This window comes from Hypanus sabinus, chromosome 29 (assembly GCF_030144855.1).
Source record: "Hypanus sabinus isolate sHypSab1 chromosome 29, sHypSab1.hap1, whole genome shotgun sequence".
NCBI classification, from domain to species: Eukaryota; Metazoa; Chordata; class Chondrichthyes; order Myliobatiformes; family Dasyatidae; genus Hypanus; species Hypanus sabinus.
This window is the reverse complement of record NC_082734.1, coordinates 3866867-3889683: the sequence shown is the minus strand read 5'-3', so window position 1 is coordinate 3889683 and position 22817 is coordinate 3866867. Positions and strand designations below refer to the sequence as shown.

General features: G+C 50.3%; 1 protein-coding gene across 3 annotated transcripts in view; it reads left to right on the top strand.

The window, feature by feature from the left end:
• The first annotated feature begins 3836 nt into the window (after positions 1–3836).
• LOC132382897 (caspase recruitment domain-containing protein 11-like) overlaps positions 3837–22817 on the top strand; it is a 61943-nt gene continuing 42962 nt past the window's right edge. Inside the window, exons 1-4 of one of the 3 annotated variants that reach the window (XM_059953435.1) lie at positions 3837–3948; positions 13050–13267; positions 17212–17349; positions 21036–21361. In XM_059953435.1, coding sequence (XP_059809418.1) covers positions 13063–13267; positions 17212–17349; positions 21036–21361 — 669 coding nt within the window. In that variant the 5' untranslated portion in view covers positions 3837–3948; positions 13050–13062. Of the gene's footprint in view, positions 3949–5555; positions 5936–13049; positions 13268–17211; positions 17350–21035; positions 21362–22817 lie in introns of those variants that run through there. The other 2 variants (XR_009508489.1, XM_059953434.1) reach the window with 2 other exon arrangements.

The following is a 22817-nucleotide window of genomic DNA, read 5'->3' as shown; positions in this document are numbered from 1 at the left end:
CCTGTTAATGCCACCTTCGAGGAATTATTTCTCTGTATATCCTGATCCCACTTTTCTACCACAGTCCTCAGTGCCCTACCATTCACTATATAAGACCGACCCTAGCTGAACCTCCCAAAGTGCAGCACCTCACACTAAATTCCACCTCCCATCTTTCCAGCCCATTTCTCCAGCCGATATGTTCAGATCCCGCTGTAAGTTTTGATAGCCTCCCTTGTTGCCATGGTTCTGACAAGCCTTATAAATGGCATTTGCACTGTGGTAACCTCACAGCTCAGGTTTAGAGAGAGCAGAGCAGCACGCTAAGCACACACCCTTGTTGATTCTCAATGAGGAGGAAGCGTTACCTCTAATCCACACTAAATGGTCTCCCATTGAGGAAGCCCTTTTGTAGAGGAACAAATGCTGTTTCAATTGTTCAATTTAATATCAGAGAATATACAACCTGAAACTCTTACTGTTCACAAACATCCACAAAACCGAAAACCGCAAAAAACGAATGACAGAGAAAGCCTTTCCCATGCTCAAGCATCATCAACCACCCCCTCCCCTTCCCCACACATGCTCCATCAACCCCCCCCTCCCCTTCCCCACACGTGCTCCATCAACACCCCCTCCCCTTCCCCACACGTGCTCCATCAACCCCCCTCCCCTTCCCCACACGTGCTCCATCAACCCCCCTCCCCTTCCCCACACGTGCTCCATCAACCCCCCTCCCCTTCCCCACACGTGCTCCATCAACCCCCCTCCCCTTCCCCATACGTGCTCCATCAACCCCCCTCCCCTTCCCCACACGTGCTCCATCAACCCCTCCTCCCCTTCCCCACACGTGCTCCATCAACACCCCCTCCCCTTCCCCACACGTGCTCCATCAACCACCCCCTCCCCTTCCCCACACGTGCTCCATCAACCCCCCCCTCCCCTTCCCCACACGTGCTCCATCAACACCCCCTCCCCTTCCCCACACGTGCTCCATCAACCCCCCTCCCCTTCCCCACACGTGCTCCATCAACCCCCCCCTCCCCTTCCCCACACGTGCTCCATCAACACCCCCTCCCCTTCCCCACACGTGCTCCATCAACACCCCCTCCCCTTCCCCACACGTGCTCCATCAACACCCCCTCCCCTTCCCCACACGTGCTCCATCAACACCCCCTCCCCTTCCCCACACGTGCTCCATCAACCCCCCCTCCCCTTCCCCACACGTGCTCCATCAACCCCCCCTCCCCTTCCCCACACGTGCTCCATCAACCACCCCCTCCCCTTCCCCACACGTGCTCCAACACCCCCTCCCCTTCCCCACACGTGCTCCATCAACCACCCCCTCCCCTTCCCCACACGTGCTCCATCAACCCCCCCTCCCCTTCCCCACACGTGCTCCATCAACACCCCCTCCCCTTCCCCACACGTGCTCCATCAACACCCCCTCCCCTTCCCCACACGTGCTCCATCAACACCCCCTCCCCTTCCCCACACGTGCTCCATCAACACCCCCTCCCCTTCCCCACACGTGCTCCATCAACCCCCCCTCCCCTTCCCCACACGTGCTCCATCAACCCCCCCTCCCCTTCCCCACACGTGCTCCATCAACCACCCCCTCCCCTTCCCCACACGTGCTCCATCAACCCCCCCTCCCCTTCCCCACACGTGCTCCATCAACACCCCCTCCCCTTCCCCACATGTGCTCCATCAACCCCCCCTCCCCTTCCCCACACGTGCTCCATCAACCCCCCCTCCCCTTCCCCACACGTGCTCCATCAACCCCCCCTCCCCTTCCCCACACGTGCTCCATCAACCACCCCCTCCCCTTCCCCACACGTGCTCCATCAACCACCCCTCCCCTTCCCCACACGTGCTCCATCAACACCCCCTCCCCTTCCCCACATGTGCTCCATCAACACCCCCTCCCCTTCCCCACATGTGCTCCAACCCCCCCTTCCCCACACGTGCTCCATCAACCACCCCTCCCCTTCCCCACACGTGCTCCATCAACCACCCCCTCCCCTTCCCCACACGTGCTCCATCAACCACCCCCTCCCCTTCCCCACACGTGCTCCATCAACCCCCCCCTTCCCCACACGTGCTCCATCAACCCCCCCTCCCCTTCCCCACACGTGCTCCATCAACCCCCCCTTCCCCACACGTGCTCCATCAACCACCCCTCCCCTTCCCCACACGTACTCCATCAACCCCCCTCCCCTTCCCCACATGTGCTCCATCAACCCCCCTCCCCTTCCCCACACGTGCTCCATCAACACCCCCTCCCCTTCCCCACATGTGCTCCATCAACCACCCCCTCCCCTTCCCCACACATGCTCCATCAACCACCCCCTCCCCTTCCCCACACGTGCTCCATCAACCCCCCCTCCCCTTCCCCATACGTGCTCCATCAACCCCCCTCCCCTTCCCCACATGTGCTCCATCAACCCCCCTCCCCTTCCTCACACGTGCTCAATCAACCCCCCTCCCCTTCCCCACACGTGCTCCATCAACCCCCCCTCCCCTTCCCCACACGTGCTCCGTCAACCCCCCTGCAAGCAACAGCAAAGCCCCAGGACCATCAAAAACCCCCATCCATGCCAACACCGACATCTCAGACAGACTCTGACGAGAGGGGGAGAGAGAGAGCGAGAGAGAGATCCTCCTGCACCAGTGAGAGCGGAGACCACAATCTGCAGCGTCACCTATTCGAATTCAACATCCTTATAAACGATCTGGATTTAACAGTAAGCCTAAAACCTTGGGTTATAGTGAATACAGAACAGGCTCTTCAGCTCATAACCACTGTGCCTGACTCAATGCCAAATGAAATTAAATCTGTTCTGCCTAAACACGATTCATCTCACTCCATTCCCTGAAGATTCATCTCTCTCTCCCTCTCTCTCTCTCCCTCTCCCTCTCTCTCCCCTCTCTCTCTCCTCTCTCCCTCCTCTCCCTCCTTCTCTCCCTCCCTCTCTCTCTCCCTCTCTCTCTCCCCCTCCCTCTCTCTCTCCCTCTCTCTCTCCCTCCCTCTCTCTCCCTCTCTCCCTCTCTCTCTCCCCTTCTCTCTCTCTCCCTCTCTCCCTCTCTCACCCTCTCTCCCACACACTCTCCCTCTTTCTCTTCCTCTCTCTCTCCCACACACTCTCCCTCTCTCTCCCTCTCTCTCTCTCCCTCTCTCTCCCCCTCTCTCTCACTCTCTCTCTCTCGATCCCTCTGTCTCTTTCTCTCCCTCTCTCTATTGTCACATCTCCTTTAAACTTCCCCCTCTCACCTTAAGAGCATATGCTTGAATATTTGACATTTTTACCACAGGAAGAGGATTGTGATTGCCAACCCTCTCATAATTAGCTCAATCTATTTATTGAATAGGCCCTTCCTGTCCTTCGAACTGCGCCGCACAGCAGCCCTGGCCTAATCATGGGGCAATGTACAATGACCCACTAATCTAGTATCTGGTAGATCTTTGGACGGTGGGAGGAAACCCATGCACTCCATGGGGAAGGCATACAGATTATCTTCAGGTGACATCAGAATTTAACTCTGACCTCCAACTATTAAGGTGTTGGGCTAACTGCTACACTATTAAAATTGCTCTGAGGAAACCAGGTGTAATTCAGAGTGTGGGGGCCTACGTTACTCTCCCTCCCCCTGGTCTACCTCACCGTGATTGGTATTCCTGGGGACAGACCGACATCATTTCCAACCTGCAGTCAGACTATGACCCTGATAGCTTTACACCACCCGCTCGCTCTGTTCGCTGGATGTGGGAGGCATTCACCTCTCAGTGAGTTCCGGGAGTGGCTAGCACACACCTCCAGCTTCTCTTGAATACCTGCCTTGCATAGTTAGTCAGCAGCTTGCCAGCCGTCCGCAGGCTGCCTGCCCAGGCACGCTTGCCAACAACAGCAAAAGGGAAAAGGAGTCCGGTGATCCGGAGACCTGCTCAAAGCCGGCTCCACACAGCAGGTAAGCTGGCTGACTTCTCACCGAGATGGGGCTCGGAAAAGCCGGCTGTTTATTCTCTCCAGAGATGCTGCCGAGTTCCTCCAGTCTTTCTCTGCATGCGCTACTAAAGCACCTTGCTCTGCGTTTCTGGTGAGTCAAGCCGATGATCGTTGGCAGGGAGGATGTAAAATGTGTAGGTCTCTGTTCCGGCCGTGGGCTTGGAACTCTGAGAGTTGAAGGAGAGGTTTCTCAGGCCTTGTGCTGGGTGGAGGGGAGCAGTCAGTTCTCACTGGGTGGAAGAGACTAACGGAAACGTGCGAGATTCCGCAGAGCAACGCCGGAAGGATTCGGCGGGTCAGGAGAGGAATAGACAGGCGATGCTCCAGACTGGGACCCTTCGTCAGGAAGAGGCAAAAAGTCAGAACAGGAAGGTAGGTGGAGGGAAAGCTAGTAGGTGATAGGCGAGAGCAGATGAGGCGGAAGGTGGGTGGGTGCAGGACCATCTCCCCCTGGATACCCACCTCCTTCCCTTTCTTCCCCTCCTCTCCTATCAGATTCAAAGTACGGAGTCAAATATATTATCAGAGTACATACCCTGAGATTCTTTTACTGGCTACTTCTTCAGCCTTTTGCCTCTTCCACCTATCACCTGCCATCTTTTTACTTTATCCTTCCCTCACCTTTCCACCCACCTGGCTTCACCCTCCACCTGCCAGCTTGTAATCTCCTCCCTCCCCTCCATCTCCTTACTCAAACCTTCTGCCCCCCCCCCCACTTCCTTTCCACCCTGATGGAGGGTCGGGGCCCAAGACGTCGACTGCTGCCTGACCGGCTGAGTCCCTCCGGTGTTTTGTGTGAGAGCTGGTCTCTCCTGATACGTTGGTCTTGGGAGCGAGTACATCAGCACACTTCTACTTAAATAGCGGCACATTTTGGATGCGTAGGAACACAGAGCTCGTCTGAGAGAAGGACAAGCTGGCCTGGGCATGACACCCAGAGGCCCGTTATTAGGTCACGAAACGTAGGCCGAGTCTGCTCCATCAATCCACCGTGGCTGATTTATTAAAATAAAAGCATTGTTGAAAGATAGGAAGGGTGTTGGGGCTCTGGAGAGGGGGCAGAAGAGGTTTACCAGGATGCTGCCTGGTTTAGGGGGCTTGTCCCACCACGAGAGGCTGGATAAATTGGAGTTGTTTTCTCTGGAGTGACGGAGGCCGAGGGGAGAGGCATGGATAGAGGAGACAGGGAGTGTCTTTTTCCCAGGGTAGAGATGTCTAACACCAGAGGGCATGCTTTGATGGTGAGAGGGGGTAGGTTCAAAGGGGATGTGAGGGGTAAGTTTTTTACTCAGAGAGAGGTGGATGCCCGGTACGATGGCAGAGGCAAATACATTAGAGGCTTTTAAGAGACGTTTAGACAGACACGTGGATGTGAGAAGGAAGGAGGCATGTGGACATTGCCAGGTAGGAGGGATTAGTGTTTGGCTGGTTTTGATTTGCTTTTTCGCATAGTGGGCCGAATGGCCTTTCCTGTGCTGTACTCTTCTTGTTCAGCGGGAATGATGACCAAAGGCTCGCTCACGCCACGCGCCCCTCAAAGGAGAAGAACGCAGGGAGGTTCGAGGAAAGAGGTGCAGACGTGGGGTGTGGACAGCTAAATGCACGGCCTCCGATGACATCGTGATCAAACTCTAGATGAGTGAAAGCTAAGCAGTGCCTCTCAAAGGCTTGTATTGATCAGACTATGTGTGGTCGGTAAATATTAACCCACAGAATTTACATTTTAATTCGTAAACACAAGAGATTCGCTGACGCTGGAGGGCCAGAGCAGCACATTCAAAACGCTGGAGGAACTCAGCGGGTGAGGCAGCATCTGCGGAGGGGAATAAACAATCGACATTTCGGGCTGAAACCCTTCATCGGGACTGGAGAAGAAGTGGGAAGAAGCCGGAATGAGAAGATTTGGGAGAAGGAGTACTAACTAGGTGGTCGCTGATGGGTGAAACCAGGTGAGAGGGATGGTGGGTGGGTGGGGGAATGGGATGAAGTAAGAAGCTGGCAGATGATAGGTGGAAGAGGTAAAGGGCTGAAGAAGAAGGAATCTGATAGGAGAGGAGAGTCGACCATGGGGGAAAGGGGAGGAGGAGGGGCACCAGCGGGAGCTGACAGGCAGGTGAGGAGAATCAAAGAGGCTCAGAGAGGGGAGTCAGAATGGGGAATGGGAAAAGAGAGAAGGGCGAGTGGGGGAAGATTATACCAGAGATTCGAGAAATTGATGTTCATGCCACCAAGTTGAGGCTAGCCAGGATGGAATAGGCACCGTTACTCTACCAGCCCAAGAGCGGCCTCATCGTGGCAGTAGAGGAGACCATGGACGGACGTGTCCGAACGGGAACGGGAAGTTGAATCAAAATCGGTAGCCACCAGGAAATCCTGCCTTTTGTGGCCGACTGAGTGAAATGGATCCATGAACCATTTTTTACCGAGTCTCGCCGACATAGAAGCGGTCACACCAGGAGTACCGGACATGGTAGATGACCCCGACATATTGGCAGTGTTGCCTCACCCGGATTGCCTCAGGGGTGTTGCATGGGGCTTCCAGAAGACAGCGAAGACACAAGATCTACCTGCCCGGACATTGGACGACATGGATCGGAGGTCAGATGATAAACAATGGCAAGTTTTAAATCGTCATTAGGACTATATTGCTTTCGCAATGTGGATATACAATGCTATACAGTGAGTTATAAACATCTACTCAAAAATAACCTAAGACAGAAGTTTCCTTCGGGATTTTTAACGAGATCTTACTTGTAAAAAGGTATTATTGCTCCTGAGGATCGAGGTCGGTGCCTTTCAAAGTGAAATCCAAATGAACTCACACAGAAACGTACAGGAAATGATACTCATAATAAACAAAGTCACGTAGCAGTTAACGTAGCTCAGGGCGTCGAAGCTCGGAGTTCAGTTCTGGTGTCCTCTGTAAGGAGCTTATACAATCCTTCCCGTGTCCGCGTGGGTTTCCTCCGGGTGCTCCGGTCTCCTCCCACGGTCCAAAGACGTACTGGTTGGCAGATTAACTGGTCATGTTAAATTGCCCCGTGATTAGGCTGGAGTTAAATCGGTGGGTTGTTGGCACAGTTCAAAGGGCTCGAAGGGCCTGTTCCACACTTTATCTCTAGAAAAAACTGTATACAAAATGAACTGTGCTTCTGGATGCCAGACAGAATGTGGATGCATTCTTTCTACTAACTCCAGATTCACGGGGTTCGAAGACTGATGCACACTTGACTAAAGTTTCTTCGTCACTGGATGTAAGGGATTCTTCCGCATCCTTGTTAAAACCAGAAATTCTCCGGAACTGAGCTGGGCAAAGGTAAAAGGCACAGAGACAGAGGAATTGTGCCAAAACCTAAAACAGCAAGGCAGAAGAGGCAGGAGGAGGAACGAGGGCCTGTCAGTCAGCAAACCCAGAGTTCGGGGTCCCGTCATCAGCTAGTCTGGGTGTCAATACCACAGACTGAAGCACAAAGCTCAATCCGAAGTCTAGAGATCAGAGCTTAATGGCCGAAGGCTGGAGACTGGAGGCCCGGAAGCCTGTCCTGGAGTTGGAGGCCTCTCGGTGTTTGTGGGAGGGAGGAACAGCAGCTTGTTTTGCTCTTGTTGCTGGTTGTGCTCTGTGTTGTTCTGCTGAGCATCGTGGGAATGCTACATTGGCACTGGAACGTGAGACAGCACGTGCCGCTGCCCGTGCACAGCCATAGCTACGTCGGCTGCGAACGCAAACAGACTTCACTGTGCGTTTCCACCTACGTATGATAGATAAATCTGAAATCTGATTGTAAAGCTGAAGTGCTGCCGTCTGGGGAGCCACTCTGGGTCAAAGAGCACGAAGCGTTTTCCCAGGGTAGAGGAGTCTAAATCTGGAGGGCATTGATTTAAGGTGAGGGCTGAGGATGATTTAAAAGAGATCTGAGCGGCAATTTTTTTTCACACAGAGTAGTGGAGGGTGGGTGAAACAAGCTGCCAAGAGGGGGTATAATTACAGCATTTAGGAAAGGTACATGGAGAGAACAGACCTAGAGGGATATAGGCTGAGACCAGCACACGTACACATACACTCAGTGGCCATTTCACTAAGTGGAGGAGTGGCCCCAGTGCTGCTGTAGCCCGTCCATTTTGAGCTTCAACGTATTGTGCTGTTATTTGAGTTCCTGTCAGCTTGAACCAGTCCGGCCATTCTCCTCTGACCTCTCTCATCAACAGGTCATCTTTGCCCGCAGACTCACTGGATATTTATTTCGTTTTTCACACCACTCTCTCTGAACTCCAGAGACTCATGTAAATAAAAAAAATCCCAGGAGGTCAGCAGTTCCTGAGGTATTCTGCCACTGGCAATTATTCTACGGTCATAGTGACTTTGATCACGTTTCTTCCCCTTTCTGATGTTTGGCCTGAACAACAACTGAACCTTGTGACCACGACTAGATATTTCCATTAACAAGCAGGTGGACCTAATGAAGTGGCCACCGAGTGGAAGACCATAAGACATAGGATCTGAATAAAGCCATTCAGCCCATTCAGCTGATCTACTATCCCTTTGAACCCATTTCTCTACCTTCCCCCACTAACCTTCAACACCCTAATTCAGAACCTGTCCTGGTTGGCATGGATGCGTTGGGCTGAAAGGCCTGTTTCTGTGCCTGAAGGATGCTCGTGACTTGTCAGAGACAGAATGGTTCCTTCTGCTGCAAGTAGGCAAGGACCTCCACCCATACGTTGTACCCGTACCGCAGCGCACTTATGCAAGTGACGATCAAGCTGACTTAACGTTCTGTGTAGTGTCTTCGAATCAGGTTTAAGATCACCGGTGTACACTGTGAAAGCTGCCGTTTAGTGGCCGCTGCACAGTGCAGTACCGAAGTGTTACGATTTGTCAGCTCAGACATTAAACTGATTCAAAGGTCTAACTTCGCGTTTACTTTAAACGAGGTGTACACGTATGGCATGATAGCGTGATGATGTAGGCAATTAATGTATTTTTATATATAAGCCATAATTAATTACTCAAATGAACAAGAATGCTTAATCAAATAAGGTATATACAAGATTACTCAAATATTACTTACGTATTAAACAGACAATAATAATAAAAATTATAAATTACAATACGTATATATACTGTATACACACACATATATATTTTGATATAGATAGATATACACCTATAAGAATATAAAATTAAATAAATACTGCAAAAAGAGAGGAAGAATATGTGTCCTGATAATGGAGGGGAAGAATCTGTTACTGAAATGTTGAATGTGTGCCTTCAGGCTCCTGACGGTGGTAATGAGAATAGGACATGCCCTGGGTAATGGGGGTCTGTAGTGACGGCATTGCCCTACCCAGGCAGCATCCATCCAGCTGTGTTCACACACACAGCGAGGCAGCTGAGTAGTGTGTTGACACTGTGAATATTTTGTGTTGAATGCTGTGCTTTGGAGACCGCTTTAGCATTTCCCCACCCCACCCTGAATCCTAGGGTGCCAGGTTTAATGTCTCTCTTTTGAAAACACAAGAGATTCTGCAGATACTGGAAATCTTGAGCAATACCTTCAATATGCTGGAGTCAGGCACCGCACACGGAGAGGAGTAAACAGTCCACATTCCAAGCTGAGACTAGGACCCACATTCCTCTAGCCTCCTTGGCCATGGCTTGTACGTAGATGGACCAGGTCGAAAGGTTTTAGGGCTGCCTTGTCCTGCATCATCAGAGCTCCCTCAGAACGTCCTCCCCCACTGTGACCCTTCCCAGTGTTTGCATTTTAAAGGTTTCCTTCACCGTGTCGCTCTGACCCAGTTCGCACGAGCACTGCAGAAGCTAACAGCAGTGAGAAGTGACACACCGCTTTGCACAGACCTCCAACAAACACAAGTCCTGACTTGCCTTCAGTTTGCAGCTATGGTGAAACTATTTCCCAGATCCCTCCTGCCCCGCAAACATCGTGAACCACCAGAGATGGCATCACTCTCCTGGACTCTGAACTGATTCCATAACCTACAGGCCCACATTCAAGGACTCTACATGTTCTCAGTATGATTTATAAAGGAACATGGTAGCGTTGCGGTTAGCACGATGCTTTACAGTACAGGCAACCTGAGTTAATTCCCGCTGCTGTCCTTAAGGAGTTTGCATGTTTGCCCCGTGACCGCGTGGGTTTCCTCTGGGTGCTCTGGTTTCCTCCCACAGTCCAAAGACGAGCCAGTTGGTAGGTTAATTGGTCATTGTAAATATCCTGGGATTATGTTAGGGTTAAATCAGGGGATCACAGGGGGTGCAGTTCCAAGGGCCGGAAGGGCCTGTTCTACACTGTACCTCTACAAATAACTTTTTAAAAAATTATTGGCATGATCCGTCTTCTTTTGCCAATTGGTTCTTTGTCACACAGCATTTCCGTGTAGTTTTTCATACATTCTGTTATATTCCTTTATTTTCCTATAAAAGCCTGCAAGAAAATTAAGCTCGGAGTAGTATACGATGACATATATGCACTTTGATAATTACTTTGACCTCAGCAGATCAATAAATTGTTCGTATTTAACAAACACGAATTGTGAGCAGTTCAAAGAAAGTTTATTAAATTCACACCTGGAATGGATTATGAGGATGGGTTGGACAGGCTGAGCTTGTCTTCACTGAAGAACAGAAGAGTAGTAGGCGAAGATTGGAATGTTTAAGATCTTGAGGTGTTTGACAGGGAGGGTCAGGAAGGACTTTTCTTCTTGTGTGAAAATGTAGAACTGGGCACGATTGATTAAAACGTAGAACCATACAGCTCAGGAACAGGCCCTTCAGCCAAGATGTTGTGCCAAACCAATTGTATCAATAATCCAATGGCCAACTCAACTAATCCACTCTGTATACCCAACGTCCATCTCCTTCCATTTCCTTCACATTCATGTGCCTATCTTTACTGCTTCTGCCTCTACCACTCCCACGGGCAGTCCATTCCAGGCACCTGGCCTTCTCTGTGTAAGAAAGAGAACACCTTTCACATCTCCTTTGAACCCACCTCCTCTCGCCTTCAATGTATGCCCTCTGGTATTAGACATTTCAACCCTGGGAAACAGATAGTCTGTCTACTCTACCTGTACTTCTCATAATCTCTATCACATCTCCCCTCAGTCCCCACCACTCCCAAACCCAGCTTTGTCCAATCTCTCATTATAGCTCTGCTTTACTCTCCTGCTTGTTGTGCCAATGGCGTTTCGTAGCAATGATCATCTCTGGCGGTGTTCATCGTGTCAGTAGCTTCCTCAAGGAATCAGCTTCAAGTACAAGGAAGCTCTCCAATCTGAGGAGACTTCAAGCTATTTCCAAAGCGACGGAGACTGTTCTTGGAGACTTCCTCTTTGCTGATGACTGCGCCCTGTATGCCGTCTCGGAGCTGGAGATGCCAGTCAATATGGACAAATTCTCCAGGGCTTGTGACAACTTCGGACTCACCATCAACATCAAAATGACCAAAGTCATGCACCAGCCTGCTCCTCGTGCACTGCACACAGAACCGGAAATCACAATCCAAGGCCAGAAACTACAGGCAGTGGACCAGCTTACTTACCGTGGCAGCACCCTCTCCCGAGCAGAGGTTAACGGCAGAATAGCAAAGGCACGTTCTGCTTTCGGTCGACTGCGCTTGAAGGCTCAACCATTTCCACATGACTGTCTTTGCAGAATATCAGGCCTCGGGTGGCAGGACACGGAAGTTCAGCCTAGAGCAAGTCTCCCATCAGTCCACACACTGCTGATGAGAGTGGGCAGGTCATGCCATCCCCATGCCGGACGAGCGCGTACACAAGCAGCTCCTCTTTGGGGAACTCTCTGCTGGAAGACGCTCACATGGAGGCAGAAGAAACGTTACAAAGACTCACCGAAGGCCTCCCTGAATCCGTTTAACATAGACACGACCTCCTGGGAAACGCTGGCACAAAACCGCCCTACCTGGCGCGGACTCATCCACGAGGGCTGTCGCGCTCACGAAGCGAGGCGCACGGCACAAGCGCAAGCTGCGCAATGACTGCAGTGCCCACACACGTCTGCCCGGCACGTGCCAGGACGTTCCTGACCAGTCATCTCCGGACACGCCGCGGCCAGTCTCAAAGTGACGACGATGGGGTCGGGGGCCTCCGTCTGCAGGTTGAATATTCTGTGACTCCGAGGACGCCGGTCAAACCTCAGGCTGGAGCTGCATCCAGAGGCAGCGCCGTGCTTCCTGCGACGAGATCGTCACCTTTGGGTGCGAGAGTCCCGTGGTGTCAGCGTGGCCATCGGATATGACGTAGTGCTTCTCCGAGGATCATCACCTGGTTGTGGCGGGGAGGTCTGGGAGATCCTGAGGTCTTGAGGCTTGGCTCCTGGTAGGGCCGTCCGAGATGGTGAGGTCGAGGTTCAGGCAAAGAGCCATCTAAACAAGGCCTCAGTGGTGGAGCTGCCAGAAGGTGCCACCCATCTCAAAGTCAGTAAAAGCAGTGGAAGGCTGCAGCAGTGAGGGGTCCCCAGTCATCTTGCACTCCGTGCCACTGGGCCGAGTGGTGTCCGCCTTCTCACGCCCAGGCATTCTCATTTCACTCACCTTTACATCTTTCTGTTAATTATTATTGAAGATTAACGAAAAAGCTACATTAAGTCAATATGTCATTATGTACAATAAGGAATTAAATTAGCAAATAACTGATTAACAAAGCTAAGCAATATATCAATAATAAGAAGAGAAAATAAAGTGTTAAGAATTTTTTTTTGAAAAAAAATGAAAGAAAAAAAAAGAACCCCTACTAAAAAACCCCTACCGGCATTCTCCATTAAGGGAATAACCCCTGGGGAGGACATCACACTGTCAGCATGACCCAGTGTCCCAGCCTCGACATAGTTTTGGTTGTGGTCACATTACAGATGATGGGATCTTGCTGTGCACTCGCGCTGGCTGCACAGGAACACTGCACGCTGGGTGTAAAGCACCTTTGTCTGTGATGAATAGATGCATGTCTCTCCTTTCCACGGCAGGTGCTTGATTTGTGGGCTCTGGCTGTGCCTCACTGACCCCATGGTTCTGTTCTCTCTTGCAGTGCAGCGGGGGCGATGGACTGCGACCCAGGCCTCGGCCCGGAGGAGGCGGAGCAGGAGAAGCTGTGGGAGAAGATCGAAAGCAAGCGTCACATCCTGACCAAGACCATCAACCCCAGCAAGCTGACCGCCTACCTCCGCCAGTGCAGAGTCATCGACGAGGAGGATGAGGATGAGATCCTGCACTCACATCTGCTGACCTCCCGCAGGACTCGTGCAAGTTAGTCACTCGCTCGCTCACCGGTTGCCTTTTCCGGAAGTTTCCCAGAAACCCCTCCCCATGTTTGGGCAGAACCAATCTGAGCCCCTGAGGTACTTGTGCGCCATTGCCCAAGGGTAGAGTGATAATCCGCCCCACTACTTCAATGTCTGGCTAGGACAAGCAGGATGGGCAGAATGTTCTCCTCATAGAGCCATTGTGTCCTTCCCTGCTGTCCATCATGATCCTGCTGGCTAGCAAAGCTCCCATCTGTACTAATCCTGCTTCTCAGCACTTGATCCACATCCTTCGCTGCCTCAGTAGATCAAGTGCTTAGTGAAAGAATCAGGCCCTACCACCAGACTCATCCAAGCTGCCAATCTGAGCGAGTCCCAGCGACTAGCCCGGGTCCTAGTGCGAGGGACAGCTTAGAGGATTTAAACGCCAGGCCAGGTGGACTGAAAAAACAGGGTGATCTGACCGGAGGCGCAGGTTGGGCCGGTTCCGCACACTGCTCCACTCTCTGCTCCACTGAGGCCGAGACTGTGGCCTGTTCCGGCTGCTCTGGGATGCATACCTGCCAGCTCCACAGCGATTTGCCCCATTGCGTGGTGAACTGAGGCCGAGGCTGCGGCCTGTTCCAGCTGCTCTGGGATGCATACCTGCCAGCTCCACAGCGATTTGCCCCATTGCGTGGCGAACTGAGGCCGAGGCTGCGGCCTGTTCCAGCTGCTCTGGGATGCATACCTGCCAGCTCCATAGCGATTTGCCCCGTTGCGTGGTGAACTGAGGCCGAGGCTGCGGCCTGTTCCAGCTGCTCTGGGATGCATACCTGCCAGCTCCACAGCGATTTGCCCCGTTGCGTGGCGAACTGAGGCCGAGGCTGCGGCCTGTTCCAGCTGCTCTGGGATGCATACCTGCCAGCTCCATAGCGATTTGCCCCATTGCGTGGCGAACTGAGGCCGAGGCTGCGGCCTGTTCCAGCTGCTCTGGGCTTTGTGACTATGGGCTCACTTTCATTCTGAATGCTGCAGCTTGCTCTTATCATTTGCACAAAGTGTGTGTTCATTCCCCTCTCTGTGCATTGGGAGTTTGTTGGTCTTTTTTAAATGGGTTATTTCAGGTTTCTTGTTCTGTGGCTGCCTGTAAGGAGATGAATCTCAAGATTATATAATTTATACATACTTTGTTGATAAATGTATTTTGCACTTTGAACTTTGAACCTTTTGCTCATGATAGGCTCATATTCCTCCACACTTTCCTATCCATGTCCCCATCTATCACTTCCTCTGGCAGCTCATTCCATACACAGACCTCTCACCTCTCCTGGAAGTTCTGGGAGTCTGCTGCATATTAATAGCGGCTCCCTGACACCCGCAAATTATATAAAATGATTTTTTTGAGAGCGAGCGAGAGGGGGAAAGAGAGGAGACGGACAGAGCGAGTGACAGACATAGTGAGAGAGTGACGGAGAGAGCATCCTGATTGGTCTCTCTTCGTGCTAAGTAGACCTATCAGTTTTCTCTGTGGGCGGGCTTTACAGTCGACCTCTCTCTCTCTCTCTTTCATTGTCCATCAGTTCAGTTTAGTGTCCTGCAGCGTCATGGCAGAGTGTTCCAAAAAAAAGAAAATGTACTTCACCCCAGACTACACTAAAGTGTACCCCTGCCTAATAGGGGTCAAAAATAACGACAGTGTTGCTCGCTGCACTGTTTGCAACAGTGACTTTTCTATCACCCACGGTAGGTTACAATGTAAAAGACATGTTGAGGTGAGTTTAACAGGTGTCATTCATTCATTAGCATAGCGAACGTTGTTTAAACTGGCTGTCCAGCTGCTGAGGAGCTACTCTGTTGATGTCCTATGTGATGAGGCCAAACTCCCTGTAGACTTGCTTAAAGTTCTAATAGAATTAAAAAATGACTCCATGATAACATAATATAATATAATTGTGAATCTTGTGAATCTGCTGTCTTGCAAAATTAACAAATTCATTGACACAGAATGCTATGAGGTTGAGACTTCTGGGAAAATGCTCAGATCTGCCAAGCCAACCACATCACAGTACAAGGAAGGTTTGCAAAAGAAATAGAAAAGCTATTTGCATCAGCATTTAGCTATTAGCATTGAGACTGCCAACAAAATACTCAACAAGGTATATGTATGTCTGTGTGTGTGTGTGTGTGTGTGTGTGTGTGTGTGTGTGTGTGTGTGTGTGTGTAAATAGTTTCAATATGTGATCAAATAAATTGTTGTGTTCTTTCATAATCAAACGTCCTGTATACATACACCCTTGGTGGTCGATTGGGGGGGAATATGGGGTTGTGGGGGGGGGGGGGGGTGGTGGTGCTATCTACCTGATACGAGTTTTTGTCGGGTGGGATGTCTGTATACACCCACCATCCTCTGTGTGAAAAACTTGTCCGTCACCTCCTCTTCAAATATATCCCCTCTCAAGTTAAACCTATGCCTCCTAGGGTTAGATTACCCACCATGGAAAGAGACTGCTACCGTTCGCTTATCTTGGCCTGTTTCAGGAGTGTTAGCAAACAGAGCGGGATATGGAACAGCTTAATAATACTCAATATTGGTTCACAGGGTGGGGCTTCGAGAGGGCGTAGAGGAGAAACACAAATATTTTGGCAGAGCGGTTTAAACTCTGGTTAGCACATCTGGAATACGGGTTTCAGTTCTGGTTGCCCCATTATAGGACGAATGTGAGAGAGGGCACGGAAGAGGTTCTCTAAGGCGCTTCTTGGATTAGAGGCCTTGAGCTATAATGAGAAGTTAGACAGAATCAGGTCAATTTCTCTGGAGTGACAGAGGCTGAGGAGAAATCTGACAGAGATTTAGAATGTTATGAGAGGCTAGATGGAGTAGACAGCAGGAATAATACTAAGAGGCGTGCATTTATGATGTGGCGGGTGAGCTCAAGGGGGATGAGGGGGAATCCAAGGCTATAGGCAGTCACATGAAGGGCCTGATCCTGAGCTCGGTGACACTGTGAGGGGTGCAGAGTAGTGGGCGTCTGAAATGCACTGGCGGGGGTGGTGGTGGTGGCAGAGACATTGAAGAGGCTCTAAGTCGCACGAGTGGGCAGAGAATGGGCGTTGTGTGGCAGAAGTGGGCAGAAGTGATCGGTTAAGCTAGTTGCTTAACTATGTTTAATCGGTCCAGCACAGATTGTGGGCTGAATGGCCTGTGCCTGAGCTGAAGTGTTCTGTGTTTTATATTTTGTCATTTTGACTGTCCGCTTGATAACCACGCCCATTCGGAATGCAGTATCTGTTCTGGAAGTCTAGTGTTAGCAGCCTCAATGACGTGACTGACCACTGAGGGAGCTGAGACCTCACGGTTGAGAATGTTGGCCTGAGGAAAGACACCGACGTTGCTTTGCAGATCCAGCCACTGAACTTAATCCAACCTAATGGCATAAATATCAATTTTTCCCTCTCCCTCCCCTCTTCTTCAATTCCTCACTCTATCCTTTACCTCACCTGGGTCCCCTCCTCTTTCCCTCTCTCCCATGGTCCACTCTCCTCTCCTATCAGATTCCTCCTTCTCCAGCCCTTGACCTTTCCCACCCACCTGGCTTCACCCACCACCTTCCAGCTATCCTCCCCCCCCACTTTTTATTCGTGGGTCTTCCCCCTTCCTTCTCGGTTCTGAAGAAGGTTCTCAGCCTGAACTGTCAACTGTTTATGCATTTCCGTAGCTGCTGCTTGACCCGCTGAGTTCCTCCTGCATTGTGTGTGTGTTGCTCAGGATTCCCAGCACCTGCGGAGTTTCTTTGTGTTTGTGATATTCTACATTCTGTTACTGCCTTTCAAACACTTATGCTTTTGAAATGATCTGTAAGGGCGGTTTGCAAGACGAAGCTTTTCTCTGTATTTCTGTGAAAATAATTAACCAATTACATTTACCAAGGCCATTCCATCATAAACAAGTCTTTCTCCTCTCTTCAGGCCGTCTGCTGGACATCTTGCGTTCCCGTGGTAAACGTGGTCACCAAGCCTTCCTCGACTGCCTGGAACTTTACTACGCTGAACTGTACAAGTTAATCACAGGCAAGGAGCCAACCAGAAGTTGTTCGGTGCTAGTTGGTAAGTTATCAACTGTTTACCGTTAAACGATCATCACTGTCTAGTGAGAAGGTTATTACAGTTACACTGAAGCACATTTGTTCAGACGGGTGACATTTGTACAGTTATTGATCTTCCCCTGGACTGATGTTTGCTCAGCTCGATCCATGGAGGGAAATTGGACATGACCTTGTTCTGTGTTGTGGAAAATGGGCAATTTGTGATGAAAGAGATCAGCTTTCTTTTTCACATTTGCATCAGAGATTGCTTGCTTCAAATTGAGTCAGTGAGGATTGTGCTGGGTGGCCCATTAGTGTCGCCATGCACTCGGCACGAGCGTAGCGTGTCCTCAACTCACTAGCCCTAACCGTACGTCTTTGGAACGTTGGAGGAAACCAGAGCACCCAGAGGAAACCCATGCAGACATGGAGAGAACATATATACCCCTTGCAGGCATTGAACTCTGACTGGTCATTGCTGGCGCTAGAAAGCAATGCGCTGTTGGATCCCGGTTTATCTTCTGATCCTTAGGATTATTTCAGAGTCAGGAATGATGAGCATCTTAATTCTAATGATTGTTTATTTTAGAGTACAAACACGCAAGTACTAAGGAAACTAAATAAAGAGTTGAGAAAGCTAAGAGATAAATGAACAACAAAGAATACAAAGACATAAAGAATAAAGGTGGCATCTCTGAAAAATCCATCACCTTTATCGTTGAGATAAGAAATTCTTTGAATAGAAATAAACTAGTTAATAGGTTACATAATTAAATCAATTACATCAGTGGGTGCTGTGTTAATAATTAGCCAATGAAAATTGAGTAAGGTGATAAACCGCTAGTTTAGCTGCTATACCACTTTCTGCCAGTGAGTGGGGATGAATCACCGCAAACAGTGAAAAATACATGAGTTTGTTAAAAAGTAGAAAGCTTATAAAAAGTGAAAAAGGCACCGGTGCTTTTGCAGTGTATATGACAAATAAATGCTTCTCGGGCTTCTAGCTGGGTATAAGCATCGATTATAACCGAGGTTTTGATGACAAACTCTGCCAGCTTCTTCAGGGATGATGCTTCAGCATGTCTAGTGTGGTGGTATTTATACCCTGGTAGTCCGTCCCTCCTGATTGGTTAGTCCTCATCCAATCAGGCGGCAAAACTACTGTGCCGTGCCAATGGCTTTTGGGACCATCTGGTAAAGGAAGCCATTGAAATAAAACTCTTTAGAATTTTTACAATGACAAAGGTCTCGTAAGCAAGGTAGGAGAGCAGAAACCTGATTGGATGAGAACTACCGGGTTATAAATGCCATCAGACTAGACATGCCCTAGGCGGCAGAGATCTCCATTGCAACATCAGGTAGAATTAATACTTGTACCTGGCTGGAAGCCCAAAAAGAGTTTATTTGCCCTTATAAAAAATATTATTAAAAAAAAACAGCAGCTGTCAACAGCACTAATCACTATGCTATCGTGCCACCAGCATGTTCTTTATAGAAATATTAAAAAACGCAGCAAAAACTGAGCTTGTGAAGTCACGTTTGTCCAATCAGAAACCTAGTTGAAGTTTCGTATAGAATAGTTTCAATTAGCTTAGTAAGTGTAGGTGGAAGGATTTCAGCCAGAAACATCGACTGTACTCTTTTCCATAGATGCTGCCTGGCCTGCTGAGTTCCTCAGACATCTTGTGTGCGTTGCGCTGGATCTCCAGCATCTGCAGATTTTCTCTTGTTTGTGTCCAGATTACTACTGATGGCTGACAAGGGAGAGCATGATGATTGGAGGAAAATAACCACCAAGTAGACTGCAACCTTGTCATAGGGTTTGAAGGATCACATGCCTCGATGATCCAGACAGCCATATTGGCCGGAGTCAGGGCCTTGTGCTTTGGCTCTTGGTAGGGTCACCATGCCAACCAGGTCAGAGGGTAGAGGCCAGACAAAGAGAGTGGCATTTGTTGTCTTTGGCGCGGCAGTACAGTGCAATACATATTCACGGGAAAAAATATGAATTACGTAGAACAATACAGCGCAGTACAGGCCCTTCGGCCCACAATGTTGTGCCAACCCTTAAACCCTGCCTCCCATATAACCCCCCACCTTGAATTCCTCCATATACCTGTCTAGTAGTCTCTTAAATTTCACTAATGTATCTGCCTCCACCACTGACTCAGGCAGTGCATTCCACGCACCACCACTTTCTGAGTGAAAAACCTTCCTCTAATATCCCCCTTGAACTTCCCACCCCTTACCTTAAAACCATGTCCTCTTGTACTGGGGAAGAGGCGCTGGCTGTCCACTCTGTCTATTACCCTAAGTATATTCCTATTAAATAGTTAAATAAATAGTGCAAAAACAGAAATAAAGAAGTAGTGAGGTAGTGGTTATGGGTGTTAACGATGACGAGAGGGTATGTCCTGGGTGATGGGGGCCCGTTATGATGGATGCCACCTTTCTGAGGCATCGCTCCTTGAAGATGTCCTGGATTCGACGGAGGCCAGTGTCCGTGATGGAGTTGGCTAAGTTTACAACTCTCTGCAGCTTGTTTCAGTCCTGTGCAGTGCCCCCACCACCCCCTCCCCATCCCCGACGGTGATGCAGAATGCTAGAATGCTCTCCGTGGAACATCTGTAGATATTTGCGAGTGTCATTAGTGATATACCAAGTCTCCTAATGAAATATCGTCACAGTCCTGCCTTCTTTGTAGCTGGGTCCAGGATAGATCCTCAGAGATATTGACACCCAGGAACTTGAAGCTGTTCACTCTTGTTATGGACGCAGCAATGAAGAGTCCTTTTATATCTGAGTGGGGTGGTACAGAGAGGGAGGGCCTTCATTGCTGCCCTAAATGCCAGCGGTGTAACGGACAGAAAGTAAGGAAGAAGTATTGTGGAAAATCTCTTACATAGATTGATGGGTGTGTGGAACATTCTGCCTCCACAGATGCTGCCCGGCCCCAAGTCCCTGTCAGTAAAGCGAACGGGGTGGCTTGGTTTAACGCGTGTTGAATCGAGTTGACTTTATTACTTACATCCTTCATGTACACGAGGAGTAAGAATCTTTACGTTACCATGCACATCGAAACATACAGAAAAATGCGTTGTTTGCATCAAATCAAATCAGTGAGCACCATGTTTGGCGGCCCACAAGAATCGCCAAGCTACCAGCACCCACATAGCACGCCCGCAGCTCACAACCCACTAACCCTCACCCGTGCGTCTTCGGAAAGCGGGAGGAAACCGGAGCCATGGAGAAAACCGACCGGGTCACGTGGAGCACGTACAAACTCGTTACAGACAGCAGCGGGGATCGAACCCCCGATCTCACACCTGGCTGCTGTAATAGCGGTATGCTAGCCACTACCCTACCGTGCCGTCCTTGCGTGGCGGGGAAACACGGCAGCATAACACTACTACAGCGCCAGCCACCCGGGTCCTAATCCTGCTGTTCTCGAAAAAGAGTTGGTACGTTCTCCCCGCGACGGCTTGCGTTTTCTCCAGGTTCCTCCCACGTTCCAAAGGTGTACGAGTCGTTGGTGACATGAGTGCGACTGGGTGGCGCTGTCTCGCTGGGCCGGAAGGGCCTGTAACTGTGCTGTGTCTCTGAAATTAAAAATTAAAATTCAGCCTAAGCACTGCATGCCACAATCTTCAGTAAAGGTGTAACATTACTGAATGAATGGTGCTCGTCTCCTGTGTTCTCTGCTTGCAGTGGAGGAGGGTTATGAGGGATTGACTCAGTTCCTGATGTGTGAGGCCGTGAAGGTTCAGAAGCAACTGAGGGACCGCGACATGGAGATCCACAAGCTCCAGAGCAAGTGTGAGGAGGTGCAGGAGGCCAACAAGCAGCTCGGCCAGCAGGCCCAGGCGCTGAGGGGCTTCCAGGAGCGCTACCACAAGCTGAAGGAAGAGTTCAAGGTCTTCAACAACCAACTCAACAAGCTGAGGGAGGACAGCTTCGTGCTGGCGATGAAGCACGCCCAGCTCCACGAGGAGAAGAACATGGTGGCGATGAGGAACCGAGACCTGCAGCTCGAGGTGAGGAACCAGGCTGCCGAGGGAGGGGCTTGAGAGTTTGACCCACTCTCCCAACATGCACTTCAGTAATACCTGTCTGCGTGTGAATCAGTCTGTGTCTGTGAGTGTGTCTGTCTGTTTCTGTGTGTGAGTGTAAGTGTGTGTGTGTCTGTGTGTGTGTGTTTGTCTGTCTGTCTCTGTGTGTGAGTGTAAGTGTGTGTGTGTGTCTGTTTGTGTGTGTTTGTCTGTCTGTCTCTGTGTGTGAGTGTGAGTGTGTGTGTGTGTGTCTGTGTGTGTGTGTTTGTTTGTCTGTCTCTGTGTGTGAGTGTGAGTGTGTGTGTGTGTGTGTGTCTGTGTCTGTGTGTGAATCTGTGAGTGTGTCTGTGTCTGTCTCTGTGTCTGTCTCTGTGTGTGAGAGTGTGTGTGTGTGTGTCTGTGTCTGTGTGTGAGTCTGTGAGTGTGTCTGTGTCTGTCTCTGTGTCTGTGTGTGAGTCTGTGAGTGTGTGTGTGTGAGTGTATCTGTGTCTGTCTCTGTGTGTGAGTGTGTGTGTGTGAGTGTGTCTGTGTCTGTCTCTGTGTGTGAGTGTGTGTGTGTGTGTGTGTCTGTCTCTGTGTCTGTGTGTGTGAGTCTGTGAGTGTGTCTGTGTCTGTGAGTCTGTGAGTGTGTGTGTGTGAGTCTGTGAGTGTGTCTGTGTCTGTCTCTGTGTGTGTGTGGGTGTGTCTGTGTGGGTTATATCTATGTATATTAGTGTGTGTCTGTGTGTGTGTGTGTGTGAATGTGAGAGTGTGAAGTTCAAGTTTAATCGTCATTCCACCATACACGAATACCCATGAATTCAGCCAAACGAAGGCATGTTGTTCCGGGGCCAAGGTGAAATACGCAGTCCCAACAGTCACTCGGCACACGGCACACAGAGCCTAGAAAACCTACAGCACAATACAGGCCCTTCGGCCCACAAAGTTGTGCCCAACATGTCGATATTGGATAGCAGTAAACATACAGTCACAAGACAAGCAGGTGTCAGCTGCCGCAGACAGACGTACATGCGCGCACGCAGTCCAGCTTACCTCCTCCCGAGCGAACGCTGATGGTAGGCCCTGCCCCCGGTCCAGCATGGGTGCCATGCCACACCGCCTCAGGTGTCTCCCCTCCAACATGTCTGCAGCAGAGAACGCCACGGCACAGCTCCCTCACAATAAACCAGTGAACCGGGCTCGCAGTATGTTACATCACCAATGTCCAACAGGGCCTTGCAATCACCAGAAAAACAGCCAAGGGTATCACTCACTGTCAGACTGCACACCAACTCAGATACCTTCCAGTAGCACAGCCTGCACCAGATCCAGCTCCCCCGCCAATGAGCAGCATGACCTGCAGTAGCTGAAGTTCTCTATGTCCAGCAATACCTTGTAATTGTAGAAAAGACAAAACCACGTTTGGTTGACCCCAGAGAGGCCACTGTGTCCGAGTCACTGT